This window comes from Leptopilina boulardi, unplaced genomic scaffold, assembly GCF_019393585.1.
Source record: "Leptopilina boulardi isolate dan_hultmark-lab unplaced genomic scaffold, ZJU_Lbou_2.1 LbouV2_352, whole genome shotgun sequence".
NCBI classification, from domain to species: Eukaryota; Metazoa; Arthropoda; class Insecta; order Hymenoptera; family Figitidae; genus Leptopilina; species Leptopilina boulardi.
Genome location: NW_026137921.1, coordinates 211,385 through 232,349, shown reverse-complemented (window position 1 = coordinate 232,349; position 20,965 = coordinate 211,385). Strand labels below are relative to the sequence as shown.

At 23.1% G+C, this 20,965-nt stretch overlaps 2 protein-coding genes across 2 annotated transcripts; one reads left to right on the top strand and one right to left on the bottom strand.

The window, feature by feature from the left end:
- Positions 1-109: 109 nt before the first annotated feature.
- LOC127286314 (uncharacterized) lies at positions 110-20,957 on the top strand. Its single transcript, XM_051312699.1, has 11 exons — positions 110-354; positions 11,697-11,777; positions 12,181-12,320; positions 12,568-12,793; positions 14,258-14,343; positions 14,445-14,633; positions 16,195-16,366; positions 16,909-17,048; positions 17,260-17,482; positions 18,819-18,904; positions 20,513-20,957. Exons 2-11 carry the CDS (start codon positions 11,723-11,725, stop codon positions 20,684-20,686), a joined length of 1,491 nt encoding a protein of 496 aa, XP_051168656.1. The 5' UTR covers positions 110-354; positions 11,697-11,722; the 3' UTR covers positions 20,687-20,957.
- On the bottom strand, positions 1,679-9,158 carry LOC127286337 (facilitated trehalose transporter Tret1-like). Its single transcript, XM_051312731.1, has 4 exons — positions 8,387-9,158; positions 5,176-5,743; positions 4,501-4,699; positions 1,679-3,347 (listed from the first exon to the last, which is right to left on the bottom strand). Exons 1-4 carry the CDS (start codon positions 8,451-8,453, stop codon positions 2,769-2,771), a joined length of 1,413 nt encoding a protein of 470 aa, XP_051168688.1. The 5' UTR covers positions 8,454-9,158; the 3' UTR covers positions 1,679-2,768.
- Positions 20,958-20,965: the final 8 nt, after the last annotated feature.

Sequence of the window (20,965 nt, the reverse complement as noted above, 5' to 3'; positions counted from 1 at the left end):
ATTAATATATAAAAAAATATTTTTATTTACAAAAGAAAAAAAATGTTTTGTTTACACGTTTGAAGTTTGGTTACAAGATGGCGCTCGATGCTCTTTGTTTCTATTTATTTTCCATGGGAATGAGGTCAGTGCTTGTCTTTAAAGTCAGGTGAATAGTTTAATATTTTTCTTTTCAGTTATAAACAAGAAAAAATAACATCAGTCACTTATTTTTTTTTCTCTTGCTTGCAGTTGATTCTTTATTTTTTTTTTGTTTCGAATCTTCAACGTTTTCGATACTGGTGATTTTTTTTGCAGATCATCAATAATATTGTCCATATATTATAATAATGGAATAAAGAAAATAGAACACAGGTAATAATACATATAATTTCATTCTAATCTGACAGTTGATTTTTTAAATTTAACGATATACTTTACAGTTATATGGTTTAATATTTCCTTAAATTATTTATGGTAAATTTTTTTTTTATTTTTATATTATATTTACAAATGTTTAATTTTTAGGAGCTAAAAGTTTTGAACATTCAAATGAACGAAATTTTCTTTGTTGCAAATTTACAAAGAATTTTTTTACAAAATATTAAATATCTAAAAAGAGGTTATTAATTTACTGTTTTATTTTACATTGACATTAATAATTTTTAATAATTTATAGATTGAAAAAAATATTTTGTTAATTTTGAACGTTTAGAACTTTTGGCTCATTAATTTTTATTCTAATAGTAAAAAATAAACAGCAATTATCGTAAAAAAAAAATATTTTTATATTACATTATATATTTCATATTTAATAGGAAGGTGATAATGAAAAAATTGTTTTATTTAAAAAAATTTATTTTCTTGTGAATAAATTTTTAAATAAACAAAGAAATTTGAAAATAGGACATTAATTAATTTTCAACTAAAAAATTATCACTTGTTTCAAAATAAAATTGAAAGAATTATCCTAAGAAATTTTTATTAATAATTTTTTATTAAAAATTTTTTAATTATGTCTTTGTGAAATTATTGACAAAATCAACAATGAATAAATTTTTTCATCATAATATATATACTATGAAAATTCTTAAACTATATTAAATATAAGATGTATTCCACGCCAAAGTGTAAGTCCATCTGCAATTGCATCTCTGATTTTTTTTGAGTTTTTTTTCTTTTAGTATACTAATTGAGACTAGCTTCTATGAATTTTTTCAAATTTTTTTAGCAACCCGTTTTCGAGTTATGGAATTTTGAAAATTAGAGAATTTTCATGACTTAATTTTTGAATGCTCATAACTTCCTTAAAAATGCGTATTTTACCCAATAAACGAAAAAAAAACCATAAATTTTAGGACTTTTTTTTATGGTTTTCACCATAAAAATCAAATTTTTGGGTATTGTCACTATGATTTTCGTAAGTAGCGCATCAGAATACATATAAGTATACGTTGGACACTTGTCAGGGTTGGACACTTGGCTTTTTTTAAATAAGAACACTAGCGCCACCTGTGTGCGTACGTGACGAATCTTCTAGTAGTGTAACCCAACTTTTTGTGGCATAACATTTTTGGAGAATCAAAAGTAGCGTCTCCTGTGACTTCGGTGCAATCGAAGAGACAAAAAAAGTTTTGTTTGACTTGTGAATAAACCTAAAAAATGTGTAAAAAAAGCAAGAATTCGGCAAGGTAAGCTTATTGAATGTATTGTGGGGTACATAATTTAAGAAGAAAAAAAGTGAAAAATCGAATCGCGACACATGTCTGGTTATGGTTAGCACAATTCGAAAATGATGCTTCTAGTTAGGGTTGGACACTTTATACAGTTAGGGATGGACACCCATATTAATTATGAATTTGACACAATTTATAAATAAATATACAAATAAATTTTATTTTATTAATATTTCAGTGCAAAATTGTGCCAAAGATATTAGAAAAATAATACTTAAATTGTATAAATTTTGTTCATCATTTCATTGAGTTATTTGGAACAATAAAGCGTTATTTTTTGTAATTTGAGTTCATTCCTTTTTTAAACCCATGAAACTTTACAATTTGTAAACAATAAGTAAAGATAAACATGAAAAAATAAGAATAAAAAACATTACAAATGTTATTTTACGTTTTTACCAATAATGCGTTTCGATTTTCAAAAAGTATTCAACCCTGACTGAAAAGTCCAACCCTGACTAGATTTTTTTTTTTAAATGTTTATAACTTTTTTAATTTTGGACCAATCAATTTACGGTCCACAGCAGAAGTGTTCCTCTTTTGTATATCATTCCACCCATATACCACAATTGACTGAATTTATCTAAACAAAAGATTTATAAACAAAAAACCAAAACTGTGTCCAACCCTGCCACTATTCCCCTACGTTTAAAAACACACATTTTGAAAAAAAGACTTAAAATTGATGCATTTTTAAGGAAATTATGAGCAATCAAATATTAAAAGTCATGAAAATTCTCCAATTTTCAAAATTCCATAACTCAAAAATGGGTTGCTAAAAAAATTTCAAAAAATTCATGGAAGCTAGTCTCAATAAGTACTAAAAGAAAAAAAAACCCAAATCGGAGATGCAATTGCATATGGACTTACACTTTGGCGTGGAATACATCATAAATAAATATTATTCTTGAACAGTATTCTTGAAGAATAAATTAATTTTTTAATTATCATTTTTATTATTATTATTATTATTAATAGTAATTGTAATAATAAAAATTACTTTTAAAAAATTGATAATAATTTACATTATAAATATAATAATAACAACAAAAATTAAGCCTTAATATTAGATTGAGATGTTCCATTAAGTTCATTGAAAATAGATTCAATAGTACGACCCTTTGTCTCGGGAACAATGGCAATTGTAAGAAAAAGTGTACAAGCACAAAATACAGCGAGAATAAAAAAACAATTGGCAATTCCAATTAATGCCATTACTGAAGCGAAAAATTTGACAATAAGAAAGAGAAGAATCCATAATGAGCTCAATGATATTGAACTCGCTAAACTTGCAATATCGGGTTTAAAAATTTCCGAAACCACAATAAATGGTACGGGACCCAATCCCAAACAATGTGCCATGACAAATATTGAAAGGGCAATTACAGGAATCCATCCAATTGATGTTAAATCATAATCTAATGCTTGAAAATGACAAAATATACCAAGAACAACGTGACAAGTGCACATTATAGCACATGAAATTATTGTCAATAATTTTCTACCCGCACGTTCAATGAGAAATGTTGAAATATAAGAGCCAATTAATTGCATTATTCCAATAATAATTGTTGATATGTCCGGTGAAATGGAACTTCCGGACATTTCGAAAATTTTCGTTGCATAACTAAGCTGAAACAAACAAAAAAATAATTGGAAATTTAATAATTTGTCAAAAAAAAAAAAAAAATGAAAAAAAATACAAAACCACAGAAAGAAAATTAGCTATAAACAATCGAAATAAAAGTTAGTTCTAATCCATATTTTTGGTATTTTGAAATAGAATATAATTTACAATTAAGAATTTTTTTCAGTGCATATTTTTGCAATTTTTCAAATTTTGTATTTTTTTTTTTTTTCTTTTAATTATCTGAAACATTAAAAGATGTATTTTAATAAAAATTACAATTTTCTAACAGTGTAAAACGTTTTAGGTATCCTAATCTGAAATATGAAAATCGTTTTTTACTATGTGAAAATTTTTTAATATCAATTCATAAAATGCAACTTTAAATTATTGAAAATGTTAAAAATAAAATAGCTCAAATTTTTACAAAAAAAATTTTTCCATTTTAAGAAACATTGTTACTTTCAAATCCACATAACTATGACAAAATTTTATGGATTTAATTTGCAAATAAGGGCTTTTAACGCATTTTTTATTTTGTTTTCAATGCCCAAAAAAAAGTTTTTCCCAACAAAATTTTAAACCCTTTTTTTGTCAAAATTAAACCTTAATTTTTAATCGTTTTTCACCCCTTTACATTTTTTTTCTTTTTTTTTTTTCATTGGAAAGCTAAATTTTTTCCCAATAAACTGTATAAATACAAAAATGGAACAACAATCGGTTTACGAAAAATTTCAGCTTTTCAATAAAAATAAAAAAAATTTTTAAACAAGGCAATGGGTTAAAAAAGGAAAAATGATTAATTTTTTTAAATTAATTAATTAATTTTAATAGTTAATTTTGAAAAAAATGGTGTAACTTTTTTTTTGTTGAAAAAACTTCTTTTTGTAATGGAAAATCACATGAAAAATACTTCAATAAATTCTATTTACAAATAAAATTCCAAAAAATTTTGTCATAATTATACGAAGTTGAAAATAACGCAATGTTTCTATCAAAATTTCAATCCCAACTGTACTTTCTATAATTTTTTTTTTCAAATAAGCTAATTTTGAGTGGCTATTTTCTCAGAGAATTCCTTACATATAAAATTAAGGAATTTAAAACAGATTGGGAATTATTAAATAATATTTAGTAAAAAAAAAACCTAATTATTACCATCACAAACATTCCACACATTTGTTGTCCACCAAGTAAAATAAATGCAATAATCAATCCCTTGATTGTCCCTTTCTCTTTAAAGAGATCAGAAAATTTTGCTGATTTTGAAAAACTCGTTTCCTTTGCTTGACCCTGTAGATAAACTAATTCCTGTTCAATTGCTGATTTATTTCCCTCCTTTAACCATGACAATGATCTGCAATCAGAAATTCTATTTTAAGAATTCTTGTTTACAAAAAGTTAAACGTAAATTAGATTTACGTGTCCCACAATAATCAATTACCATTTTTTTTTCTAAATATATATTCGAAATGGTTGATCCAATATGCTTTCGTTCATTCTATGATTTATTTATTGATAAAATTTATTTGAAAAATTCTTAATTTATTTTAATACACTAAAATTCATTACTTTTAAATTTCATTATGAAATTCGGAAAAATAACTTTTTTTTTCATTTCGAATCAAATATAGTGTATTGTAAGTAAATGAAAATTTTACAATTTTTTTTTTTTGAACATGTGTGAAAAATATATTTTTTCTCTAACTGTAAAAACTTGGTGTAGTTATTAAAAAAAAAACCTATTCCAGTAATTCAATATGTTTACGCGAAATTTTTGTTTGCCGCACATCGTAAAGACTAGAATAATAGAAATATCCATATTTAACTCACTTGATTGCATCATTAAGTCTATTGTTCCTAATTAAGTACACTGGTGTTTCCGGTAAGAAGACAAAGCAGCCAAGATAAAATATTGGCAGACAAAGGCAAACAATACCAAAGAAGCTAAATGATAAAATTGGTCCAATGATATATGAGAGGAGAATTCCAATATTGAGAAAAAGAACCAAAAAACTTCCTGCAGTTCCACGTATTGCATCACTTGTCGTTTCCGAAATGTAAAGTGAAATTACAAAAATACTACCAGCACCACCGCAACCAGCGAAAAATCTCGCGGCAATAAGATAATTTGAATCTTGAGCAAAAATTTTTAGTAGCCAACTAAGTATCAATGGCAATGCAATGAGGCATCCCACAAATTTCCTACCAAATTTTTCAGCGAGTGGTCCTAAAATTGGTGTCGTTATCAAACCACCCAGACATAATGAACTTATAAGCCATGAGGCTGTTTCGTCTGTCATGGGTTCATTTCCCACCGGTGTCTCTTCACTTAATAAACGTGGAAGAACGGGAGCCACCCATCCTAATGATGTTCCATAAGCAAGGGCCGACAAACTCACTAAAAAAAAAAGAATACCAAAAAATGAAGATATTATTTTTTTGGGACACATGATTATGTTCTAAAAATCATTAGTTAGAATTTTCATTTTATGGAATTTCATTTCTCATAATTATTTTTGAGCCGAATTTTTATTTATTCGAATTTTTATTTCCTCGAATTTTCATATAATAGACATTTTAAATAATTTTTATTGGGTAGAATTTCGTTGCATAGAATTTTCTGTCAAATGAATTTTCATTTGTTCAAAATTATTATTTGATAGAATTTCCATATATCACCGATTTTTCATGCTACAGAATTTTTACTCAACCGAAAAATCATTTAACGGAATTTCTAATTGATAGAATTTTCATTTGTCCGAAATTGCAAATGACCGAAACAAACAATCGAGAAAAAGATTTTTCGGCGCGATTTTTATAATTAACCGATCAAAAATTATCCATAAAATTGTGATTGGTTGATTTTAAAAATCGCGCCAAAATCTTTCTGTCGATTGTTTGTTCGAACATTTACAATTTCGGACAAATAAAAATTCTATGAATTAGAAATTCTGTTAAATGATTTTTCGGTTAAGTAAAAATTCATTAGTATGAAAAATTGGTTATATGGAAATCATATCAAATAATAATTCGAACAAATGAAAATTCATCTGAAAGAATAAAATGAAAATTCTATGCAATGAAATTCTACCCAATAAAAATTCTTTAAAATTTCAATTATATGAAAATTCGAGCAAATAAAAATTTTGACAAATAAAAATTCTGTGAATTTTCGGTTATATAAAAATTCTATAATAATATAGAATATCGTTTTGATGAAAATTCTGCAAAATACTAATTCGAAGAAATAAAAATTCGTCTCAAAAATAATTATGACAAATGAAATTCCTAAAAATGAAAATTTTAACTAATGATTTTTAGAACATAATCATGCATCCCTTTTTTTTGATAGAGAAACATTAATTTTTTTTTTGGTGTTGAATTATTGGGCATATGATTATCCCATAAAAATATAATCAGTATTTTCATTTTAAAGAATTTTATTAGATACAATATTATTTTTTAGACGAATTTTTATTTTTCGAATTTGACATTTGACAGAATATCTAATTAAACGAATTTTTTTTCTTAACAGATTTTTAGGCACAAAATTTTTATTTGACAGAATTTTTATTTTACAAAATTTCTCTTTACCCAACTTTTTATTTCATAGAATTATAATTTCGACGATTTTAAATTTATTAGAATTCACATTCAACAAAATTTTATGTGATTCGAATTTTTCAGTGCCAAAATTTCCAATTCAACGAATCTTCATTTATAACGATGCTGAAGTTCACAATGTTTATGATCATCGATTTTCAAAGAAATATTTTTTTGCATGAAAAATTCTATGAATAAAATTTTCGTTTTATTTATTTATTATGTTTTTTTTTGCAATATGTGTATTGATTAAAAAATTATAAAAAACATTTTTTTAGATAAATTTTATAATTTTCTGTTTTAAAAAATAATTTGTTATAAGAATTCTTAAAACGATAAATTTTTATTTGTTCGAAATTTGCAAGTGGCCGAAAAAATAAATTGACAAATAAATGTGGACCCGATTTTTAAAATTAACTAATCACAATTTTATTGATTATTTCCAAATTGGTTAATTTTGAAAATCGCACCTTCATGTTTTTGTCAATTAATTTTTCGGCAATTTGCAATTTTGGATAAATAAAAATTAGGTATTTTAAGAATTCTATTAAATAATGAAATAATAATTCATGCAGATAAAAATTCGTACCAATTAATGAAGATTTGGTGAATTAGAAATTTTGCCACTGAAAAATTCGATTCACATAAAATTCCGTTGAATGAAAAAATATAAATATATATATAATTAAAAAAAATAAAAATGGTATTCATTGAAAATATATATATATTTTTTTTCATTAAAAGTGAAGATTTTTAAGAAAGGAGGAAGTAAAATTCTTGTCAACGACATAATTATTACTTTGTATCACGAAGATTTCTATTAAGTGAATATCATCATATTATCAAAATTATAGTGCATTTTTCCCAACCTTTGTCAAGTTCATGTTCAATATTGTGTAAGATTTTTGAATGATTCCAACAAAAATTTCAATTTTTTTATTAAATTGTTATCAAATTTTTAAAGTATAGGTAATCTTTCAAAATCATTTGAATGAATAATAACAATGTCTTGATACAAAGTAAAACTTCATGTATATATGGTTAAAATAAAACGTCTATATTAAATATTTTTATTATATTAAATAAATAAATAATAAGCAAATTAGTTATATTGAATAAATTTAATTATTATATTATATTGATTATTTATTATTATTCACTTTATACAAAATAACAGTAGGCGATCACTTTTTCTAAATAAATATATTCCAATCAGTATTGGAAGTATTTTACTAAAAAAAAATTTTTTTTTAATTTTCACTTTTGCAATAAATAAAATTGAAGTTAAAATAACACAAAAATTATAAAAATAAAAAAAAAATATTTAGTAAAAGTTTCATCCAAATATTGTTTTCTACTTCAAAAAAATATTAATTTAATATATTTTCAAATTTTCAAATGTATTTCTATTAAAATTTTTAATTAAAAGCTTACAGACCTGTAGTTGCAGCTAAATATTGTCGATTTTTCCCTGGTATAGAAGGTGTGATTGTTTTTTCTGACATTATTGCTTCTTTTTTTTTTTTGTTTCTATTTTTAATAATAGTTTTCAATTTCGAAAAAATTAATTTTTCACCTACGTCACTTAAATATGAAAACAAAATCTCACATTTGATGAAAAAATCACATTTAAATCCAACGATCACATTTGTAAAATATATAATTTCAATTAACTTTGCAAAAAAAAAAATTCTTGTTAATATTAATTTTTCAAAAGAATTTAGTTTGATTATTAATTTTGACAAACGCGCGGATATCAAAGAGAAATCTTTTGTATTTTATCTGATTTTAATCAATATTATATATGTAGTCAATTGATTTTTTTTAATTTTTCTTTCTCTATTGTATAATTTTGGAAAATATGTATTGAAATTAAAAAAAAAAATTTTATTATTTTTTTTTTAGTGTCTCATTAATAGTGCTCGTGTCGCGGTTTTTCAAACTGTAATGACTTTTCGGTTCTTTCACTTTTGTCATATACACTTTGCGGTTTTAACAATAATATTCTCCTTCTGTGATTTTCATTGTCTTTACGCGAATCGGTCGCGAGACCATGTGAGTTTAACTCCTCTTATCTCACAATGAATTCGTACATGATTTTTATTACACTAAAATGGAAAATTATAGGTGATTGAATAATTAGATTTTAATTGGACGTATAAGTTGAACGCAGTGGAGGTAGTTTATATGTGACAACGGAAAAGTCAAGGCGATTAAATTTTTTCTTTAGTCCCATTTTATATATATATATATATATATATATATATATATTGTATGTATGAAAAATGTTTGTAAATTTTTCATTAATGTTTTTATACAATCTTATCAAAAAAAAATAAATTTTTTTTTTAATTCAAAGCACAAAAATTTGATGTAGTAACTCACATTGTAGGACATATTGTTTTTAAAGACGTGTTTATTTTCATAAAAGAGTGAAAAAAAAAATTATATACTCATTTTATATGTTCTTTTTATCCAAGCGGAATAATTTTTTTTTTATGGTTATTTTAGATTTATAATAAACTAGCGATATAATCTTTTTTCGTTAACGCTCAACTCGGTCGTAGTATACTGATTATTATATACTTATTATAGTTAATATATCTTAATACAATTTTTTATTTATATTACAAAATTAGTTAATTTTGTTATTTTTGTGAAAGATTTTTTTAAAATATTCTTAATGAATTAATTTGTACAGTAATAAAATTAATTTATAAACAGACTCAACACATTTTTTTCCTCACCTTGTTGTAATTTTGGTTACCTTAATTCAATTTTTTTATTTTTGCATTAAAAAATTAGTTAATGTTGTTAGATTTATAAATGTTGGAAATAATTATTTATTAAAAAGAAAATAAATCTTTTTTTTGTAACTTCAAAATTTTTTTTGTTCTTATCAAAAAAATATTTTTTGTTCTCTTTTTGAGTGTCAAAATTTTTTTTTTTTTTTTGACTTTATAAAAAAAAATTATTATTTCACAAAAAATAAAAAAGGTTAACTTTGTTTGCAAGTTAAAATTTTTGAAGAAAAGATAAATTTTGATATCAGTTGGTAAAATTTTAATATAATATTATAGGATTTTAAAATATTTCAGAAAAAATTCAGTACAAATATTATTTCAAAAAAAAAAAAAAAAAAAAAAATTCGTTTCCAATTTAACTTAAAAAACAAAATATTTTGCTTTCAATTAATTGCATAATATAGTTGTAATTTTAGGAAAAATTCCTAGAGTAACCAGTTGAATAAGAAATGTCGCAATTATGTCATCAACAATAATAATAACTTTATAACAATTTTGCTATTTTTGTAATATTATAAACAATGTCAGGAATTAAAATTTCGATTATTTTTTATGTTTTCCTCCTAAGGAATTATAAGTATAAAATTATTTTATTAAAAAAAATTTGTTTACTTAACTTTTAACTAAATAAATAAATTTTGTGTAATTTTTGAAAAAATTTATATATTTCAAAATTTTGCACCTATTTATAGTAATGTATAATAAAAAATAAAATTAAAATCCATGGACAGTCGCAAATTCTTTAAATTTATTACTATACATGTTATTTAAGAACCAATTATTTTCTGGTTTATTATCTTATATGCAAATCATTAAAAGAATTCTGTGGATATTGTAACCTTGAATTTATTTTATACTTTCATAAAACAAATATAAAAAAAATTTATTCACCCGGAAGATTATATTTAATAAAATAAATAATTCTTTTTTATATTTAAAAAAAAAAAAGTTTCAAAAAGAATATTTTTAAAATAAAACTTTTCAGTTTTTAATCACAGAATGTTTTTTCAAAATCATCAAATTTAAAAAAAAAACTAATTAATAAATTAGTAGGTAAATTAAGTAAAAATTGATTTGATTAATTAATTAGATTTTTACATTGAGAATAAAATAAGAAGATTCATTACATATTTTTTTTTTATTTAAAAATTATTTTTTTCAATATTTTCTAATATTTCTTCTCAATATTTTTTTTTTTCTATAAAAAAAAGGTTTCAATGAAAAAAATTGACATTTATTTTTGTTTAAAAAAAAGAACATTTTTTTTTTAATATCGTATATAATTAAATTATTTTCTCCTCTAAATTAGAAAAATTTTTGAATAATTTTCCATTAATTTTATGCGTATGTTTGTAGATTTCACAATAATTGAAAATTTGCAATTTTTTTAATTATTATCAGAGAAAAATCTAAACGTGACACATGAAATAAGCGTGTGTTGCATAACTAAATATAAAACAAAACTAATTTTCATCAATTTTTCATTTTCATATTCAGCTCAATCTGTCAGAAAGTCTCGTGAGGAATTAGAAATGAATAAATATTAAATATTAGAATATAATTTATATCCTTTGGAAATATTCTGATAATGTATTTAAAATGTTTTGCGAATATTGATTTTATCATTTAAAAATCATTGATAAAAATTTCATATAACCAAGATTATTTCTAAACAAAATTTTTAAATTCTAAATCAATTTTCCATTTCAATTTTAACAATAGATTTTCCATATTAAATATTGAACATTTTTTTTTTGACTTTTTGTTTAAATAATTTTTAATCGTTTTTTTTTTAACAAAAAATTTGTTCAAAAATCTTTCACTGTATTCAGAGAAAATTAATGTAAAATACACTTTAATTTCAAAAAAAAGAGATAAAATTCTGTTTTTCTATTTTTTATTTAATAAATTATAATTAACGTTTTAATATATTTTTTGTTACAGTTTATTTACGATTATTGATATAGAATATGGCATGGCGCTGCAATGGAGCTACTAATCAAGAAATGGTTATTAAATTAAAAGGTAAATTTTGAATAAAGCAAATTATATTGAATAAAAAAAAATATTAGTTTAAAACATGAATAATATTTGTATTAAATTGAATAATTTTTATTTGGTATAATAGGAGTAATTTTTTTAAATTTTTTATTAAAAGAATAGTATTTTAGAAAAATCAATTTTTTTTTTAAATATCGAATAATTTCAACAATAAATGTAAATAAATAATACAGAAAAAATCAATTTTGGTGCTGGTCGATTGCTTACAACTTCAATAAAAAATTTTTTTACCAAATAAATATTTATTGTAAATATATTTTCATCTATTTAATAAGATTATTTTAATAGACAATAAAAATATTTTTGTAGTGAGTAACATATTAATTAAAAAAATTTATAATTAATGAAAAAAAAAAAATGATTTCAGATGCTGGCATTCTTTCTACTACAAGTGCTGAAGCAGCAATGATTGCAGTTGATAGGGCAAGATTTTGTCACGATGTCGATCCCTATTTAGATCGTCCTCGAAGAATTGGTTATAACGTCACAATAAGCGCACCTCACATGGTAAATATTTAATGAATTTTATATATATAGATAATTATACATATAAATTTATCTCCTTTCTAAAATGAGACATTAAAATTAATAATTATCTTCAAATGTAAACATTTTATATTTCATCAAATTTGACACACACGGGATATTTTCGAGTTATTTCTTTGTTGCGCTAGTTTATAATTTTTATCATTATTTATAATACTTATTTTTAAATTCTAAAAATATAGTCGCGCTTATTGTTATTTATTTTTAGCACGCTTATGCCTTATCAATTCTTTCTGATCAATTGAAGGATGGTGGAAAAGCCCTTGACATTGGTTCAGGATCGGGATATTTAACAGCTTGTATGGCTTTTATGGTGGGTTCAAAGGGCAAAGTTATTGGAGTAGAACATATTCCTGAACTTATTGAAATTGCCATGAAAAATATTCAAGAAGATTGTCCCCATTTTTTAAAGGAGGGTCGCGTCAAATTTGTAGGTGAGATATTATTATTTTTTTGAGGTTGTTATATTTTTATATTATATATTTATTATAATAAATTGTTTCTTTGTGAATTTTTTTTTTTTTTTACAAATTTCCTCGAGTTTAAAAACAAAAAATGTTTAGTTATTCTTGCAAGAAGCGAAATTAATGGAAAAAAATTTTTATTATTAAATTCAAATAAATCATGATATGCAATTGACAACCCTGATGAAAATATCCTTTTGAGCAAAACATAAAATTTTACTTTTATAATTAATGAAAAATTGTTAGAATAATTTTTTTTCATTTCTCGAAAGCATAATAATAAGAGGGTGTTTTTTTTTCTGCAAATACCAATTTGGAGAAACTATATATATTTTATTTGAGAAATATATATTTACAGGCCTCGGATTATACGATTTTTTTGACTTATTTTAATAAAATGCGACTTTTTTTACGTTTTTTAAAAAAAATTTTATAGAAAATACGTTTTTTTAGTATACAATGCAGATATTCTTCAGATCTTCTTTATTTCAATTATTTAACAAATTTTTAAATAAAATTCTTCACTAAATTAATTATTTTTAATAATTTTAATGAAATTCTTCAAAAATTCCAATTATCTTAAACTAATTTTCAATTAAAAATTTTTATGAAATTTAATAATTGTTTATAATTTAGAAAAAAAAAATTTAATTTAAAATCACTTGAAATTTAATTACATATTTGCAAAAATGATTTTTATAATATTCTTCGAAAATTCAACTATCTGAAACCAATTTTCCCTTAAAAATGGTTTTTCAAATTATTCTATTTTTATCTGCAAATTCTAATAAAGTTTTTAGTGAAATCATCAAAAAAAATTTAATTAAAAATCACTTCAAGTTCAATTAATTTTAAAAAATATAAATTATAAGTCTTTGAAAATTCAATTACATTTTAAAAAAAGGTTATCTAAAATTATTTGATAAATTACTTTTAGTTCTGTAAAATTTAATTATTGTCTGAAAATTAACAAAATCTTTTGAAATTCAATTATTTCTAAAAGTTTCAACTTTTAACTCTTCCAAAATTATTATTATTATTATTATTTAAAAAAAATTTACAGAATTAATAAAATGAATTTAATATCTAAAAGCATTAGTTATTTAAAGTAAAATATTGTTTAACCAATTAAAAATTTTTTTTTTAAATTAAAAAAATCGACTTTTTCAACTTTTATTGAAAATATAAATCGACTGAAACGACTTTTTTTGTGCCTTATCAAGTCAAGACCGAGACCTGTATTTATAATGTGTGCGATTTGGCATTTTTGAAACTATGAGAATATAAAAGGAAACTCAAAAGATAACTTTTTATCAGGATGTTGTGACAATTTTAAATAAATGAGGAATCAAATGTGATAAATGGCTTTGCTGTGTCGAACTTAAAAAGTCACATAAAGTTATACAGAAAACTAACAACAGGTCATATACATAGTGGCTGACGGCAGACATGGATTTGAAACTGATGGACCTTATGATGCAATTCACGTTGGGGCAGCTGCTGAAACATTACCTCAAAAAGTATGTTTACAAATTAAATTATGATTTTTGTTAGGTAATTTATATATTGATAGTTATTATTTTTCAATTATTTGTAATTAAATTTTTCTCTTTACATTCAGCTTATTGATCAATTGGCGCCAGGAGGTCGACTTATTTGTCCAGTGGTGGCAGTAGAGGGATTTCAAAAATTTCAGGATCTACTTCAAGTTGACAAAAACAAAGATGGTGTTATTTCAAAAAAAAAAATTATGCAAGTTTCTTATGTACCTCTTACTGATGCGAGTAGTCAACTTCAAAAATCTGATACTTAATGATAATGATGATATTAACCCTTTTCACACGCAGGGAAAACTGAACATTTTTTTTTTTTTTTTTTGCTTTATTGGATACGCCATATTGAATTTTGAAAAACAAACATCGGATTCGCAATCAGCGAAAACCGACAGGTAATAAGTTTCAAGCAAATCTAATTAATTTAACAAATTTTTTCTTTCGTTATATTGAATTCGACATTTTGAATTTTGATAAACTAATATCGGATTTTTAATTTGCGATCTCAAAAACGAGTAACAAGTTTCAAAGTAATTAATACGATTTTCAAAAATGTCCGCCATATTGGATCTGCCATTTTGAATTTTTAAAAATTAATAAGTAAATACTTCTTTGATCTAAAAAAGTTTGTTCAGGACTTTTTTTTAAGTAAATAATTTTTTTTACACGTTTTTCAAGAAGCATTTAGATTTTTTTATGAACAATAGAAAGTCTTAGACAAAATACAGGAACTTGCTAGAATTGAGATAGTGTCGTTCGGAGCCATCGAAAAAACAATTAATTTTTCTTAAAAAAATTTTTGAGATTTTTTTTGTGAGACAATATTTGTCTCATAGGCGTGAAAGGGTTAATAGGATTTAATTAAAAAATTTAGTAGAAATTATAAATTAAATTTGCCTTTTCTAATAATAATTAAAGATCAATTATATATATTTATTTATAAACATAGTAAATACCTATATATATATAATTGCATACATGTAATGTATATATATTTTAATTAAATGTTAATAATAAAAGTCTATTTTATACTTTTTGTCATAATTTATTAATTAATTGACAAAAAAAAATCATAAAAATAATATAAAAAAGTTAAAATAAATTTGTAAAAGCATTATTATATTATATGGGCAAATCCACGAAACTTTTAATTTTTGTGATTTTCGAATCGAACACTTAAAAATCTGAATTATTTTTCATTAAAACTTTGGGTATAATTTTTTTTTTGCTAAATTATATACAAACGAACATTATATTAGAACAAAATATTTATTTGACAATTAGTTTTATAAGTTAAAAAGTGAAAAAATGCTTAAATTTCATTTGAATTTCTTGAAAAAGTTTATAATCTTAACGTTTTTATTTTTTTGCGGCGTGTAAAATATTACTTCAGCTCGTTAAAAGTTTCGTGGATTTGCCCATATATATGTATATAACAGGCATAAGAACATCTTCTAACCTGTTCAAACATATTTTTCTAAATAATTTTAATTACCTATATAAATATATTTTATAAAAATAAAATCTTTTTAAAACAAATTTTTTACTTAATTCGATAAATTTAAAAATTCCCGCCAAAGATCGTGAGCGTGCGTTGAGAAATGAAATTTCACAGCGTCAAAATCGAGAACTATCAAATAAGTTTTTATCGTTTTTATCAAAACATTTCAAAACATTGTTTTTAATATAAATTTATATACCTTTTTTGTATAACAAAAAATTATTAAACGCACACATTAATAAAATTTACCTATCTAATTGAAGTAAGTTGATATATATATGTTTATAGTTAAGGGACTTCGAAAGTGTGTTAATTAAAAACTTATCTTTATGGTTGACGTTACTCGATTTCAATTTTACAATGTAAATAGTTTAAAAACTCTTTTGCTTTCTACAGTCGTGACAGTATTATCTTTTTGTATTTACGAAATGGCTTTTTTTGGACGTTTTCAAGCCAACAGTAATGGAGAATTATTACAATATCTCAAAAGTAAGTGCACTTCTAGATTTATAGGTTATGTTTTTTATTTTTTATGACATTATTCATATTTATATTATAATGTTTTTATAATTCATTTAGAATAATTTTTATTTGACATAATGTTTATTTAGCATAATTGTGTCATTTGGTACAATGTTCATTTAACATAATTCGTATTTGACATTTTTTTTTATTTAATGTCGCACTATCAAATTCAATTTTGAAAATTTAAATTCTGGTTTTTACATTATTATTTTTATATATTATAAATAATAATAATAATTAATAATTACATAGTCCTCGGATTACAAATCTAACATTAAATTCGTAATCAAAGATACCAAAAATTTCTGAATAACAAATTTTAAGTGAATTCAATGCAATGAATTAAAGAAAAGACCGCCATATTGAATTTGACATTTTGGATTTTTAAAATCTAACGTCATATTCGTAATTAGCGATATACGTAACTTAAAAATTTCCTGAGTGAAAATACTTTGAGACGAATACAATAAATTAATTTGAAAATAAAAGAATTTTTAATTTTTAAGGAACAAAGGTAATTAAAACACAAAGAGTTTACGAGGCAATGCAGGCTGTTGATAGAGGATCTTACATTCAGTCGGAACATGCTTATGTTGATTCTGCACAAGGAATTGGTTACGGTGTTACCATAAGTGCTCCACACATGGTAAAAGAAATTTTCATCTATATTTAAATTCAAATAAAAGAAGAATGGAAATTGAAAATTCATTTTATAAAGAAATACAACCTAATTTCAAAAATTGATATATCATTTTCACATAAATGGTAAAAGATGAAACGTTTTTATTTCAGTTTCCATTAATGAATGAAAATTTTTTTTTAATAAAAAAAAAAGAAGACAATTTAAAATTGTTTAGCATGCACACGCTCTAGAATTTCTTGAAGAGAAATTACAAAATGGTAATCGAGCCCTGGATGTAGGATCAGGATCTGGTTATTTAACAGCATGTATGGGAATGATGTTACAACCAGATGGATTAGCTGTGGGAATAGATCATATTCCCGAATTGAAAGCAATGGCCGAGAAAAATATAAGACGAGGAAATCCAGAATTACTGGGCACCAATGTCGAGCTTATTGGTAAATTTCTGTATAATTTACAAATTTTTATTCCAAACAATATTTATAATATATTGAAGTTGATATAGCTGACCTCCATGAAGTTGGCGTCGACGCTCAGCGCCGAAAATTGTTTTTCACAGGACCAAAAGTATCAAATTATTTTTTTTTAAGATTTTCAATCCAAATAATGCTTTGAGAAATACTTTTTCAAGATATTATGTGGTCCCAAAATCTTTTTAAAAATCATTTGATATTTGAAGGGTAGAATGACAAAAGGGGTCAAGCGCCAATTCACTGTTTTTACAGGAAGTAAAAAAAGACATTTTTAAAAATTTTGCAGGTCATTTAAAAAAAACTGAGAAAACCGTTTCGAGATATATTAGTATGTTTTAATAAATATACAACAATTGGTTGAAATAAACCTACATATTAACGATAAAATTTAAAAAAAAAACTGTGGTGCCTTGAGGTTATATCAACTGCGCACATTTTCTTTAAGCATTAATTATAAAAAAAAATATACAGTTTAAAGAAAAACTGGAAAATTAGTTTCTTTCTATGGAATCGACGAAATGAATAGAAAAAAAAATTCCTTTAAAAAATTGTTTGTTTTCAAGAAAATTACGAATTAATTGCTTGCTTTGGAATTGAGCAATACTTTCATCTTTAAATTCAATTGTTCACTTAGTATAATCATAAAAATATTTAAAAATTAATAACAAAATGATTTTAAAATTGTTTAAAATTGAAAATATATTATTATTATTATTATTATTAATTTTATTAATTACAATATTATTAAAATAAAATTAAACAAAAATATTAAAATAAAACCTAAAAAAATAATATTTTTGATCAAAACTGAACAGATGGATAAAAATGTGAAGAATGAAATTCATAAAAACATTTCACCTTCATATAGTTTCTTTTTAACAATATCTTTTTTATTAGTAAATTTTTTTCCGCATCTACGAGACATTTTCGATTTGTAAAAATCAATGTTTTTAAATTTGTTAAGTTATGCATAATATTATTGACTCACCACTTTCTTTTGTTTTTCAATCAGGTTGCAATAAAGTGAATTTGAGGCTATTTTATTAATTTAATTTGTATTAAAAACTGATTTAAATACGCAATAAAAAAGGAAATCCTTCTACAGAAATGTGTAAATGAATTTTCTTGATTTTTTTATGCAAAAACCTCATTTTCGATAAATTGGCGCTTGACCCCTTTTGTCATTCTACCCTTCATTTTTGGTCCCGTGAAAAATAAATTTCGACGCTGAGCTTCGACGCCAACTTCATGGAGGTGATAGCTGTAACTATATTAATATATTTTTTTTAATCATTTACAGTTGGAGATGGAAGATTAGGCTATGAACCACGTGGGCCTTACGATGCAATTCATGTTGGAGCAGCTGCAAAAGAATTACCTCAGGCGGTGAGTAAAAAAAAATTGCTTTTTCTTTTATATTCAAGTATATCGGAAATAAATTATAATGAAAAAGGATGAGTGTCAATAAGACGACTTTTTGAACCCAGATGTATTTGTGTGATAATTTCGAGATTTTAATTAACACTATTATTTTCAAATCTATATAATTATAACAAAACTTTATGAATTTTAATTTATAAATAGGGAGTTTTTAAGGGGAGGGACCGCTGAAATATCAACCTTTCGAAATTAAGGCTTTTTAAGGTTGTCAATTTTTTTTTCTGACAATATTGAATATTTAAAACTGTAACATACTGTGGGAAATTGAAAAACAATTAATTCAACTTCTACCAAAATTTTTATTATTTTTTATCGACAATTTTTTTGTAGGCTTTTTTCTTGATTCTGAACAATCAATCATTTAATATTTTAAATTAATTATTAATTATTTTAAATTATAAATTATTTTTTTATCATTTTAATATTTAAAAAAAATAAAATTTCTAAAATAGACAAAAAAATAAATTAACTAATAATAACGTTTTTATTTCATATATTATCAAATGAATACAATAAAATCGAAAATTTCTTGATTCTGAACAATCAATCATTTAATATTTTAAATTAATTATTAATTATTTTAAATTATAAATTATTTTTTTATCATTTTAATATTTAAAAAAAATAAAATTTCTAAAATAGACAAAAAAATAAATTAACTAATAATAACGTTTTTATTTCATATATTATCAAATGAATACAATAAAATCGAAAATTATCTGTTACATTTCAGGAATTTTGTATATTTTTATACTGTAAAAATTGCGTTGAAAAACCTAAGATTTGACTTAAAATATCAAAAAAAAAAAAATCTTTTTTATGACCTACAAAACAATAAGCGTAAAAGAAAACTAAAAAATTTTTTTTTAATATTTGAGTAATTCAACTACTGACAAAAGTGTTAACAAGATATTTAACTAATTTAACTAATTAATAGTAAAAAAAAATTTTTTTTTACTATCGAATTAATAAAATTTAACTAATTCATATTTACATGATTTGTTGGAAAAAATCTCAGCTTTCCAATGAAAATAAAAAAAAAATTTTTAAGAGGGGAAAAGGAGTTAAAAATGAAAAATAAATTAGACGCAGCTTTTTTTATGAATCCAACGATACCAAAAACTCAATTTTGAAAAAAATATCGCTTATGTACCTTTTTACTTTTTACGGTAGAATCTACTACATTATATACGAAGGTTTTTTTGAAAGTAGAAAACCGGCATTAATTCCTGTACTGAAAAAATTAAAAACCTTCTCAAAAAAAAAAAATTTAATTTTGGTACAATTTTTCAACATTTAAATGACTGTATCTTCTAAATTCTTCGCGCTAACGCAAAACTGTTTTAAAATATTATTAGGCTCACTTGGAGTAGTAATTTCAAAAAGTATCATACAAATAGGTCTGAGAAAAAAAACTTTTTGTCTTATTCACACTTATCCCTTCTTTGAGATTGTTTATATAACCACATTATTTTTATTGACAATTATAATTGATAGTAATTAATTAATTGATCTTTTTTAATATTTGCTTTAAAAAAAAATAATAATTCACAGTTGATTGATCAATTGGCGCCAGGTGGTCGGCTAATAGTTCCGGTGGGGCCGGAAGCAGGTGATCAAGAATTGTTCCAAATTGATAAAACTGTAGATGGTGAAATTAAGAGTAAATCGTTAATGGGTGTTGTTTATGTTCCTCTTACTGATAAAGAGAAACAATATAGATCATGAAATTCGTGTCAGCTTCAGTGAGACAAAGGTTTAAATTTTTCACTTTGTTTTTTATTTATATTAATTATTTATTTAACTGACTGGAGCACAAATTGAAAATTGTTAAATTATTAAATTAAAAGACAAAGGAAGATAAAATTATGCAATTTTTAATAATTATCATTTTTATTTATTGGAATCACTGTTTTTTTTTTCAATATATATTCTCATAATTTATTCTTGAATATTGTACAAAGTTATATACTCTACAATAAATTTAATGTTAACTTAACAGCTCTT